Genomic DNA, 17525 nt, shown 5'->3' with positions numbered 1-17525 from the left:
TTATATATAGTGCACTGGAACTTTTGTTAGATTTCAAAGCAGGAGCAACTGCTGGGATGTTAGCAGACTACATGTAAAACTCACTCCAGACCATGCTGCTTACTGTCCTTCATGTTTTGCAAACCAGAAGTGCGATACTAAATGCATTATGGGTAAGATTACCTTTTGCCTGTCACGCACACGCCCATAAGGCATAGTTTACTTCTTTAACTCCAGTCTGGCAGCGCTGCAGTGAGAGAGCTGCAGGGAGGTCTGTCTGTTTCTCCTCTGGAGGTGTGGCTTGCTGCGGAATGGTGGCTGGAGAGAGATGGCCGTTTCTCTCTTTGCTTTTCCTCATGCACTTTCTACTCTCTGAAGCCTTCAAGATCCTGATTCTTTCCTTCGTCGGTGAGTGCTCATGTAGCCAGCGGATAGCAGAACACACGCATCTTGCATGATCTTCCAAGCTTTTTAAAGTGCATGCATGTTTTCATCTTGGAAAACATGGAGAGTTTGCAATACATGTGTTTAAAGTAGTGCTCAAGCTGGGAGATTGTTTTGCTCTGAGAGAGGAAAGGATGGCTGAATGGTTAGCAGTGGGAAAGAGCAGAAGTGATACTTCAAAGGAACCTCACTAGCTGGCCAAAAGATACTTCACCTGGCACATCTTGTCCTGTCTGAGGGAAGCATATACATAGTACATGCTGTGAGCTCTGTTGACAAGGCATTGATTGCCGTGTTCTATGTGATTTTTTTTAAATCCACGTGACAGCACAGTATTCAGGTCTACTCTTATAGATCTGCTCGGGAATGTGAGTGAATCTGTGCTCCTTAGTTTACTTTGCCTTTTTTAGCATTTCCTTTGGAATGTCAGGATTGTTCTGTTATCTGGGAATTTAGCCAAGAGAATTCTCTCCTGGTTACTTTGCCTGTCATTACACTCCTTTCCAAGCTAGGAGTGTTTTTTCTGTCATGCAGTAAGGGGGACTGTTAAACTGAGGTTACAGCAAACAGTTGTTATGCACAGCAATTTTGGCATCTGTAATACAGATTTCATGGACTTCAGCAAATATCTCTGTAACCAGCTAGTTGGACTTATGAGGAAATATCCCTTAGTCCTGCCTCAGTCCAACCTCAGGAACAGCAAGCACTCTGCTATTGCATATACTAACATGAGACAAAGAGTAGAGATGGTAAAACCAAATTAACTCCTTCACAACCTTCTTTCTCTCACCCATACCAAATAAAAGAACACACAGTCCAGCTCTGAAGTTCTTCAGTGGGAGTTTTGCCTAAGTAAGGATTCGGGCCCATCCCTCCTGCAGCTTTTAGGGGTGCAAAAGGAATGGAAATCCGGGGTCTGTCAATGCAGCATGCTACCCCCTTCCTTAAGCCTCTGTGAAAGTTCAGTGGATTTTTCAGAGGTTCTGTAGTTGTAGCTGAGATGAAGCCCCACTACAAAACATAAGTTCTGCACAAACTTATAGCTTTCTGAACAGACTGGAGGATGCTTAGCTGAAGGAGGAAGGGATGGACCAGCCTATGGGAGCACAGTGTTAGCTTCCCAGCATGCAGAGAAATTAGATTAAAAAAACCATGAAATACTCTGGCTGGAAGGTTGCACTACTTTTATGGCCAGAACCTGCAGCAACCAAAACCAGACACACACGAAGCAGGCTGCTTTATACAACAGAGATGCACAACTTACCCACCTTGTTTGAGACTGTTTTGTTCCCTCCGAACTGGCTGCTGCTTCTGTGCCAGATCACATGCTTTACTAAAGAGTGCCTTGGCCTGTAAAAAGGGTAAGGAACACCACACTCCACACTTCCCAACTCTCAAAGTGATAAATTGCAATACAGGTTGAAGCTCTCTAATCCGGAACGCTCTCATCCAGCAACATTTGTAATCTGGCATGATTTTACTTAGCTGGACAACCACTTATCATGGGTATGGTCAAGTTTCCCATGGTCCCATAACGTTTCTTTTTTGTCACCAGTCCTGGCTCTCCATGGTTTGTACTGTTATTTAGCTGTAATTTACCCCTAAATGTCTTCAAAGTGCCCAATAAACAGTGGAATGTTGCTAATGTGCTAGAAAATACTGACCTCCCATGGCCTGGCAAATTCTCTCATTTGGCACCGATCAGGTCCCATGGGTGCCGGATGAGAGCGGTTCAACCTGTACCACCACCTTCCTCAGTATACCAGACTCAGTTCAAAAGCAGGCATGGGACCTTCAGATCAATACAAAAGACCATAAGGATGGGTAGTGCCTCAGCAACTGAAATATTGTGAGAGGTGGATCTGTTTCTTTCATATTTTTCACACGCAGCAATCTGGGAGAAGCAAGAGAACGATCCTGCTATGGTTCCCCCCCATACACATGAGAAGAGTGGAACCCAGATGAAGCGCTGGAATAGCCACCGCAAGAGGAGAGATGGGGTAGTTAGATTGGGGCAGGTAGCACTGCCCAGCCCAGGCCTTTCTTCCAGCCACAGCAGGTCCTAATGTAGATACAGGGACAGAAGTGTGTACATTGGTTGCTGGGGATGAGGGTGTTGTTGAAGAAGGTGCCAACTGCCAAGGAAGGCTGGAGGGAAAACAAGGCACCAGGCACCAGGCACCAGCCACCTAAGAATGGTAGTAGGAACTGCTGGGATGCCCTTTCCCAGCCTGGAGCTGGCTGACGCACATATCCCCACTGTGAGTCTCAGTAGCTCCCCTCATTCCCCCTCCTATCCTACTCACAGGGAGTTTCTGCCCCTCTGAAGAGGTGGTCCTGAAATCCACTGGGTGGGTAACAGTTTCCTGTGACTCTCATGGCTTTGGAGGCCCAGTCTTAGAATGCTACATCCCTTCTCCTTGTGTTCCCCAAACCTTTCTGCACATCCCCAACCCTGCTTCCACTGAAGGCAATAGCAAAAGTGAGTTTAGTAGCACAGAATCAAGCCCCATGAGCTTAAGACCTGATGCTGTGAGGTGCTGCAGAAACCTCTGAGCTCATACTTGCCTTAAGAAATACCTAGAAATAGCTGCAAGGACATCAACTGACATCCTGGCTTACCATCTTGTCATGTGCTTCTACTGCCATTGTGGCATGGGACCTTGGTGCAGATTGGGGTCTTTGGGTACTGCTGAAATACAAATAACAATACAATGTGCACTACAGGAGCTGGTCAGCTAGAAGTTTACAATATGAGGTGCATAAAATTAGTATTTCATAATTTGCAAAAGTAAAATATAAAAAAAACACAGTGGGAACTTATTTGTCTTAAAAACACTGGGCACTGTTGTGCCAATTGTCTTACATAAATTTACCAGAGGAGAATAAATTATCCCAATTTACCTTGTTTACATGGCTACACGATAAATATCACTACAGATATCTCCATTTACTGTTGCTGCATTGGAAGCCAATTTTTATATTTGTCAGCATTATCTACACATTACAGTGGAAATTGTATTTTTTTTAATCCATAGGAGGAAGCCATTACCTTATCATGGATGAAATCTCACATGTGCTGCATAATGGAGGACATGAAGTCAGGATGTTACTACAGACAGGAGTTCTGATGATCCCAGGTAATGACAGCTCTAGCTACCAGTGTCCTGAGTGTATGGCAGAGAATTAAGAATAGAAACAGCTTGGAGCATTTTGCAGTACTTTGGGTGTATTAGAGTTTTTAAATCACAGTGCACACAGGGAACTTGGGAAACAAGAGTTAGTAAGCTTACAACAATGTTTGAATGAAAAGAGACTGCACGGACATGAGGCTAGTCATACTTATGGTGAATGCTCATGTCTCCAGTAGAACCATGATGCTAGGTATCCAGAAGATGGTGAAGAGTCCTACATAGGTCAAAACTCCCAAATCCAGCACTCCCTTATCCAGCAACATCCCAGAGAGTCCCAGGGCTGGGAGGAGGAGAGCGCAGCCAGGCCAGCAGCAGGAGCCCAGGGCACAGCAGCCACAGCTGGTCTGGTGGCAAGACATGGGAGGGGAGACAGTAGCCACCAGGGAAGCTTCAGTGAGAAACCCTCGCCCCAGGCCAGGAGCAGTGGCCAGGGCTGGCTGGCCCAGTACCTGGCTTGGGAAGCCACTGCAGGGCCTGGATGGAAAGCTCCTGGCCTGGGAATGGCAACTGATTCCCAGGGACAGATGGAAAGTCTTCCATTATCCAGATCATTAATGAAGATGTTGAACAAAACCAGCCCCAGGCCCAACCTCTGGGGCATTCCCCTTGGTACTAGCAGCCATCTAGACATTGAGTTGTTGATCACTAGCTGTTCAGCTTGATAATCTACCCAACTTCCTGTCCACCTCAGAGTCCATTCATATACAAGAACACTGTGGGAGACCAGATCAAAAGCTTTGCTAAAGTTAAGGTGACCATCCATCCCATATTTGGCAGAATGGTCCCATATTTGGGACACCAAAAAGGCGTCCCTAATTATTTTTTAAAAGGAACTAATTGTCTCGTATTTGAGCCCTCCTCACTCTGACCTTTTCTGCGCAGGCGAAGCTACTGGCCGGAGAGCAGGTAGGTCACTTCCCTGAGCCTCAGGGAAGCGGGGGAAGCAAGGGCTGCTGCCATGTCTCTGCCGCTTCCCCGCAACACCTGGGGAGTGCTGGTGGGTGCCGCTTCCCCGGGGCAGGGGGAGTGCTGGGGGCTTCCACTTCCTCGGGCTCCCAGGTAGGGCTGACAGCTGCCGCCTCCTTCTGAGCTCCCTTGGTCTTGGTGGAGCCAGGAGGAGCTGCCCCTGTCACCCTGCCATATCTCTCTGTCTGAAGTACCCTATGAGAACCAGGGCCTATGATCTGGAAACTTCTGTTAGTTGTCCTAAGAAAGCCTTGTCTATCTCATTTTCCTGGTCTGGTGGACTATAGCAGACCCCCACCACGATATCCCTCTCTTTTGCGCCTGCCTTTTATCTTAACCCAACGATGCTCAACAGGATTTTTTCCAGTTTCCTACTGGCGCTCTGAGCAATCATGCTGCTCTCCTATGCACCGTGCAACTCTCCTGTCTTTTCTCCTCCATCTGCCCTTCCTGAACAGTTTATACCCATCCATGTCAGTGCTCCAGTTACCCCACCAATTAGGCTGGTAGGCTGTGGCTCCAACTGGACTCACAGGTTAATGTACAAGAATTGTCCCATCAAAGATGGGTCAGCATTGGAGGCCTCATTTCCTTTAGGGAGGGAGACCAGCAGGCAGCAGCTGTCCCAGAAGCCAGACTTCCCCAAGAACTAAGGACTGGAATTCTGCTCTCTTCTCTGGCCTGCCACCAACTGTGCTGTGCTGTCCCCGTTTACGCTCCTGTCTCCACCTCTGACATCTCTCCCACACACAGCAGGGCAAGGCTAACTGAGCCTACACCCCTTATTAGTCACAAGTTACTGAGTGCAAAGCTTGTCGCTTAGTAAGTACTGAGCTTCAGATGAATCTTGGGTGATCTGTGGGTTACGTGGGCCAAATCAGTGCCTGATGCACTGTGGAAGGAACAATTATCAAACGGAATGAGTTGGGTGAATTCCCAGAGTTTTCTCCTGTGAGACTGAGTGGTTTTCCACCCTGATAATCCTGCATGAAGAAAAAATAAACAACAAACTCATTCATTGCTCAGGAGGACTCAATTTTTAAAAACTTGTTAATCTTGTTTTCCAAAAAAGCTATACTAACACATTAAAGTTGTGTTAAATGTAGGTATGCTGATGGAAAATGGCTCATTTTTTTAATTATACATATATTTAGGGCTCAGATATGGGAGTCCTGATACCTACCAAATTACAGTGTGGTCTGCCAATCAGGACTACCTCAATGAATATGAGAAGTGGTTTGCTGACAACGTTGAGAATTTTCTGAAGGGGAGGTATTACTTTGTCAGTATTGTGCATAGTTTCTGAAGGAATTTAAACAGTCTGGAAAAAGCTCTGCTAATCCTGATAGCTAAGTATATCAGTTTCTTGTTTATTAGAGTCAGGGTAGTAAAGAGGGATTTTACGAAGGTAGTTTTTGACTGACTGGACTCCATTTCAGTCTGTCTCTGCGACCCACACAGTTCAGTACAATGTTGATGCCTGTATGTACTTGCAGCAAGATAAATGAATTAGGTTATTCATTAAGACCAGATTCTTTATTTAGAAGAATTAGACTTACCCTATACACTCTTTTCTTTTTTTTTTCAGGCGGGGGAATAGGATCTTTCACAGTGAGACTCTCAAGCTGGTCACTGTAGTTCTTAACTTATGGCCAAAGTTTATATGTGGGCCTAAGACCCACACAGAGACCAAAACAAGGAAAAAAGAGGAAGCACAGAATGATATAGAATGAATTACTTCAGTTTGTATGAAATATTTCTACCCTGTGCTTCAAGGTTCCACATTTCTGGTTGCTGTTTCTCTGGTACCAGAATGCTTCTCTGCACTGAGTGCTAGTTAAAGGCCTATGAACCCTTTAAATCCCCTGCATTAATGCTCAACACAGCACTGACTAACCTGGGAAAATTCAGACCCCTCATGTGGCTTGACTCCTTTGTGATGGCCCCAGATCAGTCAAAACACACCCACTCAAATATTTAATAGAGAGGTACCCGTGTCAGTTTTGTTCAAATACATAAGGCAGAAGCCTCCCTGAAAGGTGAAAAGTCATAACCCGATAATCTGAATCATGACCAGAGTGGGTCAAATCACTGATTGCTAATAGTATTCATAAGAACATAAGAACATAAGAATGGCCATACTGGGTCAGACCAAAGGTCCATCCAGCCCAGTATCCCGTCTGCCAACAGTGGCCAATGCCAGGTGCCCCAGAGAAGGAGAACAGAAGACAATGATCAAGTGATTTATCTCCTGCCATCCATCTCCTGCCCTTGTACTGAAGGCTAGGGCACCATACTTTACCCCTGGCTAATAGCCATTTATGGACCTAACCTGCAAAAATTTATCGAGCTCTTTTTTAAACCCTGATAGAGTCCTGGCCTTCACAGCCTCCTCCAGCAAGGAGTTCCACAGGTTGACTGTGCGCTGTGTGAAGAAAAATTTCCTTTTATTAGTTTTGAACCTACTACCCATCAATTTCATTTGGTGTCCCCTAGTTCTTGTATTATGGGAAAAGGTAAATAATTTTTCTATATTCACTTTCTCCACACCATTCATGATTTTATATACCTGTATCATATCGCCCCTCAATCGCCTCTTTTCCAGACTGAAAAGTCCCAGTCTCTCTAGCCTCTCCCCATATGGGACCCGTTCATGGCCGATTGTCACTTTTTAATTAAATAATTCATAAATAATTTGTCATCATTCAATCAGCTCTATATTTACTGAATCTTAAATAAACTGACACAGGGTTAAGCACAGTTCTCTTTCATAGCTGTGAAGTTACTCTGCTTGTTTACTAGCCTCATTCCAGGTATCAGATCAGCTGTGTTACCCTGTATCTGCAACAATAATGAGGACCCCAGGTACTGATTTCCTTTGTGAAGGAGATCTACTGATTTCAAATGTAAGATATAAGACCCAGATATTATGTATTTAAATTTACATGGCAGAGATTGATCAATGACTATAATGTGCTTAGGGATTTGCTGTTGGCCTCCAGGTGAGGATATAGCCCTGTGCGGAAATTAAGGTAGGCTTAAACGATAGCGCTTGATTAAATGGTCTTATTTTTGTCTCACAGGGAGGACCTTAGCCATTATGTGGATTTTATGAACCACTTGGCCTACCAGTGCCATGTCATACTAAATCAGTCAGAGACCCTGAGCTCCCTGAAGAATGAAAAGTTTGACATAACGGTGATTGATGGTTTTAATCCCTGCTCCTTCTTCGTTGCAGAGAAACTAGGCCTGCGTTTTGTTGCGGTGCTTCCTGGAACCTTTGCTAATGGGCCACAGGCTGGCATTCCTAGCTCCTTGTCCTACATCCCAGTATTTTGTTCCCACCTAACTGACCACATGGACTTCTGGGGCCGCATGAAGAACTGTCTAATGTCTCTTGTTTCAGCCATAGTAACAAATCAAGTCCAAGCCAGATTTGAAAATGTCATCAAGGAGCATTTCCCATCTGGCTCCAGACCTTTTTTATCTGACCCCTATTTAAAAGCAGAACTATGGATTTATAACACTGACTTCTCCTTTGAATTTGCTTGCCCACTTCTTCCAAATAATATATATATTGGAGGTTTACTGGCCAAGCCTGCAAAACAACTCTCGCAGGTGAAAACTTTTATTGGAAAATGAAGTCAATGGCCAATGTGGATACACAGCAGCACCTTATTAAATCAGGTCCTAGGTAGGTCTAAGTCAGACATACAGAATTTAACGCACCCAAATTAGAGTCCAATGTTGAAAATTTGGACATTAACCTCATTGTGTGTTTGTTGTTAAACCCAGTTCACAGATAGATAGTTACCTGACTTTGGAGGAGCATTTAAAGGCATATTAAAAGTTTGATAAATGTTTTGAGATTCTTGGATGGAAAATACTATAAAACAATAGAGTGTAATAAGAATGTAAAAATTATCAAAAGCCATTTAAAGATTGCAACTAAAGTATTTGAATGTAAGTGAAGTCATTTTAGGACCTAACAGTCACGTCTTCTTGGTGCAGGAACTTGAAGACTTTATAGCAAATTCAGCAGATGGTTTTGTCATTGTGACATTGAGTTCAATGTTATCCTCCATCCCACATTTGGAAGTATTACAGGAGATGAATGCTGCATTTGCCCGCCTGTCCCAGAGAGTGATCTGGAGATATCAGCGTTCCAAATGGCCAAAAGAGCTAAAATTGGCATTGAATGTGAAAATTGCAGATTGGCTCGCTCAGAATGACCTGTTAGGTAAGGAATGCAGTGGGAGAAATCCTGAAGGTAAACTGCATTGAAATGTGCTTGTGTAATCCAGCAAATTAGAATCCCATAGAAGTTTCCAGCAGAATATCCATTGGTACAGGCAGCTTTCTCCTGCCCTATGAAAGCTAAAGTCCTATTCCCTTCAACGAGAACAGGACCATGCTCATAGCTTGTAAGGCTCAGAAGTGCTAAACAGGGGATGAACAGCTAATGTTATTGTTTAAAACTATCATATCAAGTTGTGTGAACAAACTAATATCTGCTTAAAGAAGAAGTATATCTATTAATTTTACTATATGTACCATCCTTTGTGTATCCACGGGCACCCTTTCAGGCTAGGATTAGCAGATCCAGACCCTTTCATAAACCACTTCAGTGAAGGTTTGGTTGTGCATACGCACTGTCAACTATCTGTTCTCTGCCTGGAACTGTAATTAGGACCTCCCTGCCCCTTTCTTGCAGGTAGCAGACAGAAAAGATCTCTGTTGCTAAGTGCTGACACTGTGGATGATGTAACAAAGACTAGAAGCCATTCCTTGCCTTATTTAGTATCTGCTCAGAATTTTCCTCTCCTTGCAACGCCCCCTCCTGACATTTTCAATAGTTGCAGTTGCACTTCCCATCTGCATATTTCCCTTGCAGAGCTGGTTACTCATAGTACCTAAGACCTACTTTGGTATCTTTCCCTCCATAATGCGTGGAGCAGGATAAAACACTGCGTACAAAGAACATCTGCTCTGCTAGATCTTCTTCATTAAATAAAGCAAATCCCCAAGAATGGTGCTGAAGCCCTCAGTTCTCTCCAGTAGCTTAACCCCCTACTTCCCCAGAGCTCCACACACAAGGACATTCCAGTTACAGCTTAGCCCACTGGGGGACCTTTGCTAAGTACACAAGGCACTCAGAGGCTTTGAAGAGTATGTTCTTAAACACACATTCACACATTACTTACCAAAAACAGATAGACTTACAGATCCAAGCAGAAACACAACAAAACCTGGACACACAAATAATATGCCATCAGTGTCCTCAACAGTTGGAAGTATTTTGGGTTTTGGTTAGTGCCTTCATGATTGCAAGACCCTTCTCTCTTCTTTCCCTGCTCTTGTTGAGCCTTATTTTCTTCTTCTGGTCTGTGGGCAATGCCTGGAAAGCAGGTTCACATGCCCCTCCTCAGCTGCTTAGAGGGGCTCACATTCAGCAAGAAAACACAATGATGAAAGGAACAGAATGTGGTTCCTCTGGACAGCCCCATGCCAGCAGCTCTTCCAGCCTGGCTGTATCACCCCAGTCCTGCCCTCAGCTGTTCCATGCAGCAGTCTCTTCTGTCTGGGGTCTGTACAGCCCCAGCAGGGGACAGAGCTGGTGGCAGGGCTTGGGTGATACAGCAGTTCCAGGGAAGATGCTGGCATAGGGCCACCGAATGGCCCCATGTTCTGCTCCTTTTGCTGCTGCAGAAGAGAGCCTGAAGCTCAGAAATCTGTATCTAGTGCAGTGGGAGGACAGAGCCCCCAGCCAGGTAACATGTCATGGAGAGGAACAGGGGAGAAAGCAGTTGTTCCTAGGCAGCGTTCCCTCAAACTTTTCCCATCCACAGGTGGAAAACATTTTGTTATGTGCACTGAGGCATGTGTGGATGTGCACCACCAGTAGAAACACATGTTGCCCATTGTGGGTGGCTGTGGGCACTCTGCTAATGAGCTGGGCAGCATCTGAATCTGTCCTGGGCAGCTGCCCAAGCACTCAGCTTACAGGGATCCCTGATCCTGGAGTGGTGGCAGGGCAGACAGGAATCATGTGAAGGAATCACATGCTCCCACTTTGTGTCTCTCCCATGAGTCACCAGGTGACTTTCTGGTCATCCTTAAAGTCCCATCATGTAATCAAGGTCCTAAGTCAGGTGATCCAGTTTTGGTTACCTCCCATACCACGTCCAAACTGAAAAAAATGTTTTATTGCCTGTTAGGGGTTCTTCCACTGGCAAATTACTGCATGTAACTCCGGATGTGTAAAAACACCACTCCCCACCTGAAACAGCAAGTTACAGCCTATAAAGCACTCGTGTGGCTAGTGCTACCCGTTAACAATGCCCTTCGTGGAGGTGGTTTACCTACGGTGCTGGAAAAGTGCCTTCTCCAGTGATCTTGCCATGACTGTACTGCCATGTTACAGTGCCACCGTGGCAGCACTCTAACCGCTAATGTGTGCACAGAGCCTCAGAGACTGCCTGTAGCCAACTCACTGTATGGCCAAGGTAGACCTATGGAAATGCTACTGAGCCTGGCTGTTCCTGTAACAGCTCTCTCTGTGACAGTCCCTGTTAGCAAATGGCTGGTTTAATATACACTGAGAGGGAATCGTATAAAGCTAAACAGAGTTCACAGGTTTTACAGAGACAGATTTCCCAAACTGCCACAGTAATTATTGTAACTCCTCCATCTGGTTCCTGCCACCCTTTGACTGTTTCATTTGTTCAGATTATAAATTCTTCAAAGCAGGAGAATGTTGCATACTATATTTGCATGGTACCTATCACAACAAGGCTGATTTGGGACTATAGCCACTATTATACAACAAATAATGACAAGTACGGTCATAAAGCTACACATTCTGTACACTTATGACTAGACATCACACAAATTATTACTTTTAAAACCTGTGTACGTGCTGTGAAATTTCAACTGCTGACATAACATGTAATATTGGTTTGGGCCAAGACATCCTATGGCTCGTCTACTTGTTACTCACAGAGGGCTGAACAGTTTGATGGAGTCTATCTATCATGGGGTCCCTGTTGTGGGAATACCCCTTTTTGGAGACCAGCATGACAACATGGTCTGAGTGGAAGCCAAAAAAATGAGCCTTATTCTCCAAATAGACCAGCTTACAGCTGACAAATTCACTCACACAATGAAGCAAGTAATAGAAGATAAAAGGTATGTTCGTGTCCATAGTTATGCCTTTATTAGTTCCCTGTAAGTCAGTGGGATGAGCTCTACATTGGCATAGGTTGGATCCACAGTTCTTTATTATTGTTAACAAAAAGCAGCAGCTGTAGTGTAGATAAGGTGCAAGCACTTAGTTTGGAGGGCTGCTGCTGTTCAATACCGTCATCAGTGATTTAGATAATGGCATACAGGGTACACTTACAAAGTTTGCAGATTATATCAACCTGGGAGGGGTTGTAAGTGCTTTCAAGGATAGGGTCATAATTTAAAAAGATCTGGATAAACTGAAGTGGTAAATAGGATGAAATTTAATAAGGACAAATGCAAAGTATTCTTAAGGAAGGGACAATCAGGTTCACATATACAAAATGGGAAGTGACTGTCTAGGAAGGAGTCCTGCAGAAAAGGATCTAGGGGTCAGAGTGGACCACAGGCTAAACAGGCAACAACAATGTGGCACTGGGCAAAAAGCAAACAGGATTCCGGGATACATTGACAGGAGTGTTGTGAGCAAGACATGAGAAGTCATTCTTCTGCTCTACTCTGTGCTGATTAGGCCTCAATTGGAGTAACGGGCACTACTCAGTTCTGGGCACCGCATTTCAAAAAAGATGTGGTGAAACTGGAGAAGGTCCAGGGATGACAAACAAAAATTATTTAAGGTCAAGAAACCATGACCTATAAGGGAACACTGAAAGAATTGGGTTTATTTAGTTTGGAAAAGAGAAGGCTCAGAGGGGACATGATAGCAGCTTTCAAGAAGCTAAAAGGGTGTTACAAGGAGGCAGAAGAAAAAAAATATTCTCCTTGGTCTCTGATGATAGCACAAGGAGCAATGGGCTTAAATTGCAGCAAGGGAGGTTTAGGTTGAACATTATGAAAAACTTCCTAACTGTCAGGGTGGCCAAACACTGGACTAGGGGGATTGTGGGATCTCCATGATTGGAGTTATTTAAGAGTAGGTTAAACAAACATCTACCTTAGATGATCTAAATGGTGCCCAGTCCTGCCATGAAGGCAAGGGCCTGGACTCAGTGACCTCTTGAAGTCCATTCCAGGTTTAGTATTCAATGATTCTGTGATATATTCTCCTACAGGCAGTTGCTAACATAGATCGAAACATGAGGTGGGGGAATCTCACCATTCCATCCAAGGAGAAGGGAGAGTTGTAAGGAAGCACTGCTTCCTCAAATAGAGAAGAGGCAAGAAACCTCTGTTCTCCCATCTCCCCTGTATTTTAAACCCTAACTCCCGGTTCCACCATTGCTACTACCAATGGAGTTGCAGCAAGAGAAAGTTATGGATCTGAATCTTGCTATCCTATTTAAGGCCTGAATCTTTTACCATTGACTTCAAATAAGAAAAGGGTAAAGGTCTCAGAAGGCTGATTTATGCATTTCACCGAATTCAATGCCAAAAATATCAATCATGTATATATATGAATTTACAGTTGAGATGCTGAGCAGCCACAACCTCTGTTGACTTCAACTATAAGTTGTGAGATGTCAGTATGTCACAGGGATGGGCCCACAGTACACATCTCTTGCCAATAAAGCGATGACACGTCACATATTTGTTTCTGGCACAAGAAGTTAGATGTTCAAAAGCAGTGCCCCAATTTCAGGGCTTTTTATTTTGTTTTCATTGCACATATTGGTTATTAAGATGCACATTCAAAACTGAATCATTCAAGGACAGGGTTAAAGATAGTGTCAAAAATCACAAGTTGTGAAAGCAAACATTGTGGGAAATGAGACCTGTGAATTATTAGATGATGGTTCTTTACATTGTATTTTCCATATGCACTTTTAACATTGAAGTTAAAACAGAATAAATGCATACATTTTCACAATGACTAAAGTGCCTCGTACAGGTCTAGATTAAGGCACAGACATTACATACCTTCACTTTGGGCTCCATTCCTGGATTTCCATGATGAAATCAGAATTGCATCTTTCATTTGCTTATTAAATCATGTTTCCAAACCCTCAGTGATGTGTCACTACATGTGTCATCATGGCACTGCTGCAGCACACCAGTATAAACACTTACTGCTTCTGTTCTGGGCACCACATTTGAAGAAAGATGTGGTGAAACTGGAGAAGGCCCAGGGATGACAAAGAAAAATTATTTAAGGTCAAGAAAACATTACTTATAAGGGAGCTTTGAAAGAGGTTCATTCAGCAAGACAGAAGAATTCTGCTGTCAGTTTAGTACTATGTACATCAGGGGTTAGCTTGGCTTAACCACAGTGCTCAGAAGCATGAGTTTTTCACAATCCTAAGCAATGGAGCTGGTTCTACCTAATTTTTTTAATAAAGTCTTGGCCTTATAGGTGCAAAGAGAACATACAAAAAAAAACAAAACTATGCAGACTCAAGCAGGCATGACCCCTTTAAACAGTAGCAACAAGAGTTGTGTATTACCCCATTCATGTGAACTCTCATTGCTGCAAACCAAGGGGAGCCTGAGCAAGAGTGCTAGGATGAGGCTGTGAAAGATCTGAGGTTGTTTTAATTTAGCCCAGGAGCAATAGGCTAGAACGTCATTTGGCTCTGCTTTCAACTATGATCATTTAATCACAACAACTCTCTGCATTTTAATCTCTTCACACAGATATAAAGCTGCAGCCATGTCTCTGAGCAGAATTCATCATTCCCACCCACTCCTTCCAGATCAACGCCTGGCCCGATGGATAGAGCATGTCCTCCAAATCAGGGGAAGAACTCACCTCCAGCCTTATGCCTTTCAGCAGTCCTGGTATCAGCAATACTTATTGGATGTTTTGCTTTTCCTGGCAGGGTCTGTTGTGGGTGTTATCTACCTTTCTGTTAAGCTTGTAAGATCTGCTGCCATTAGGATCCACAGCCCAGGGAAACAGAAACAAACTTAATTTTAAACATTGCATATTTGGTTAACACCAGCATTTAAAAAAAGATAAGCAGTTGATAGACAATAGATTCACTTGCTTGAAGGAAACAGTGATGGAAAGGATACATTTGTTGAGTAATCAAGCCCCCTTTATGACCTATTTGTAATCAAGTAATGTAATAAACAATGGATGAAAACAAAAATCTAGCTGCATGTTTGGTTTTAAATTCACTCATATTTTACATTCCTTCAATGGATCATTTAGGGCGAGATGCTGTGCACACTGACTTTAATCATAAGAATTTGAAGACTTGCTTTACTTTAATCGTGTTGGTATTCTGGTTGACTTCAATCGGCTTATTGGCCTGCTGAAAGTGAAACATGCAAGTGCTTTACTGGCTGGACGCAGAGTGATCAGCACCTTGCAGGATGGAGCCCTCAGTGAGAGATGATATTCTCTGGAGCAGATGTTAAAAATGACACACCCTGTACAATAAAGGATTTGAATGTTACCTTGTTTTGCTTGCCATGACCCATGTCCCGATTTTGAGCTTTACCTGCAGGAGTTGAGAATATCATAATGTTGCAGCACCCTCATGCTTGTGAACTGATTTCTGAAGTTTGAGCTCCAAGGCTATGATGATGGCCAGTAATTACTTCCCTCTTCTATGTCAGCAGTACCTTCAGAGAAACTACTGACAGACCTCTTATCAACTAGCCTACAGAAAACTTCAGGGGAGGTCAATGGCAACTCAAGCTTCTTCTGGTGTTTTGAAACTCTAGACTAGCCCCAGGTGAACTGAAAAAAAAAAAGGTTTGCTTTCTCAGTATGAGGAAACATTTAACTGGTGTGTAATAAAAGAGCCTGAGCATAGCTTTCTGTATATCTCAAAAAGTTTCCTACTACTTACTACTTCCTCTGGTCCCTACCTCTCTTCTCAGTGTCCTTCTCTCACCACATGGACCCTCATTCCTCTCCCCAGTCTACCATAAATATTTGTCTAGTTCTTCCTACACAAACTTTGAATGGGGTCAAGCTGCATCACATTGGCTACCCTAGCCCCTGACCCTCTTGAAATGGGCTTGTTAGTTGATTGGGATTCACATGCTTATGGCATTTCATTACTGTGCTTACAGTATTACTTCCAAATGTAATACAGTGCTGTGGAACCTCCTTGACCTGGTCAGAGTCTGAATCAGGAAATTCTCCCTCCTTGAGAAGGGAGAGTGTGTACAATTCCTTAGCTCTTTTATATGTTATTTCCCTTTTTGTGTTTCCGGGGTGTTTTAGCACTTTTTGCCATTTACCAGGAGCCCTTGTAATGATATTTAATTTAATATTGAGTCTGTTCTGGTATGGCTATGGTCTGAAGAAGTGGGTCTGTCCCACGAAACCTCACCTAATAAATTATTTTACTAGTCTTTAAAGTGCTACTTGACTGCTTTTTGTTTTGATAATATACAGGCTAGCACGGCTCCCTCTCTGTTACTTATCACTCCTGATGTATTAGGTTGCCACCCTTTGACGTTACCTAGATACCACCCATTACTTTGCACCTGGTGGTTTGATCAAAGGATCTTTATTCATCATGCTGTCATTTTAGAACCTGTCCTAAATGTGGGATAGTATGTCCCTGTTAACTGGGGGAAGTGTGTTTGTTGGTACCAAGATGCTTCTGAATGAGACAGTTACTATCTCCCTGGAATGTTTATACTGCCTGTGCCAAGTACCACTTCCTGTTTTTGCACAATCAGCCCTGTTTGTGCCAGATTCTGATAGAAGGGCCTGACTCTTGCTCCCAGCTTAACTTTGCTTTATATTAGCAAAGTCTGACCATTGTTGCCTGGGCCTTAGGCCTCATATCAGCTCTGTGGCTTATGTTTTAGGCCCTTGTCTTATTACAAAGTCCTCCTTTCCTCAGGGAGCTGAGGACCTCTATCAGTTCTGGGATGCAGTTTGCATATCCCAAGGGTTTCCTTGCAGCCCAGGTCTTTTGTAGGACTTACTCCCTTTAACTAAGATGATAGCATCCTTCTTATAATCTCTTTCTAAAAATCTGAGAAGCTCCTGATGGGGTTCTTCTGCATTAGAGTTGTGGCTCCTTTGGCATATTGGATACACCACCTACCCCATGTGCTTGAGCCCCATACAGGTGCAATGCAAATGTCACTTGTTCTGAACAGGAAGGGTATAATTTGACTCCTGTAGAACCTGTAAATACTATTTCACATAAGGAGATGCTGCATTGACTTAGTGAGGCTCCTGCCTGTGCGCTCTGACATTGCTTGAGTCCAAGAGAGGAGATTGCCACAGTGGTGGATCTGGGTGAACCCATCATGCTATATAATGCAGGGAAGAGGAAGAAGAGAAGAAAAAAGAAAAAGCATTATAATGGTGGATCGAAACAAAAAAGGAGTCCAGTAGCACTTTAAAGACTAACAAATAATTTATTAACAGTGCATGTTATTACTCAAATAATAAATTGAAAAAGTGAAGTCAACAAAGGAAATGGTCAGGGGTAAAGCAAACAGCCACTAAATGCTGCCATGGAGGTAGAAATTTTGGTGGAAAACCAGAATAGAGGCATGGCAAGCAGAGACTACACTGCAATGCCTGTGGAACTGCAGAGAGAAAGGAAGTTGTAGTAGGCTGCAGAAAAGCAGAGATCTAGATCAAAGTCTTTAACAGTGCACTTTGTATAGACAACAAGGAAACTGTCATACTTCAGCAGCTTAATGACCATAAACTATTTACTTCCCATATTAACCAGTTGGGCTGCAAGAAAAAAAAAACTAATCCAAACCCAATCATTGTTTGTTTTCAGAATACCTTTGTAAATTATTCTATAAATTGTCCTTCCCCTCTTAAAA

General features: G+C 43.5%; 1 protein-coding gene across 1 annotated transcript; it reads left to right on the top strand.

Annotated features, from left to right (window-relative positions):
• Positions 1-216: 216 nt before the first annotated feature.
• On the top strand, positions 217-16054 carry LOC142013810 (UDP-glucuronosyltransferase 3A1-like). Its single transcript, XM_074995665.1, is given in 7 exon segments — positions 217-387; positions 3462-3563; positions 5738-5855; positions 7667-8201; positions 8595-8823; positions 11552-11771; positions 14400-16054. Coding segments are annotated over 7 exon segments (1578 nt in total). The 5' UTR covers positions 217-290; the 3' UTR covers positions 14677-16054.
• Positions 16055-17525: the final 1471 nt, after the last annotated feature.

This window comes from Carettochelys insculpta, chromosome 5 (assembly GCF_033958435.1).
Source record: "Carettochelys insculpta isolate YL-2023 chromosome 5, ASM3395843v1, whole genome shotgun sequence".
NCBI lineage: Eukaryota > Metazoa > Chordata > Testudines > Carettochelyidae > Carettochelys > Carettochelys insculpta.
Note: the sequence above shows the minus strand (reverse complement) of the source record. Positions and strands in the feature narration are given on the sequence as shown.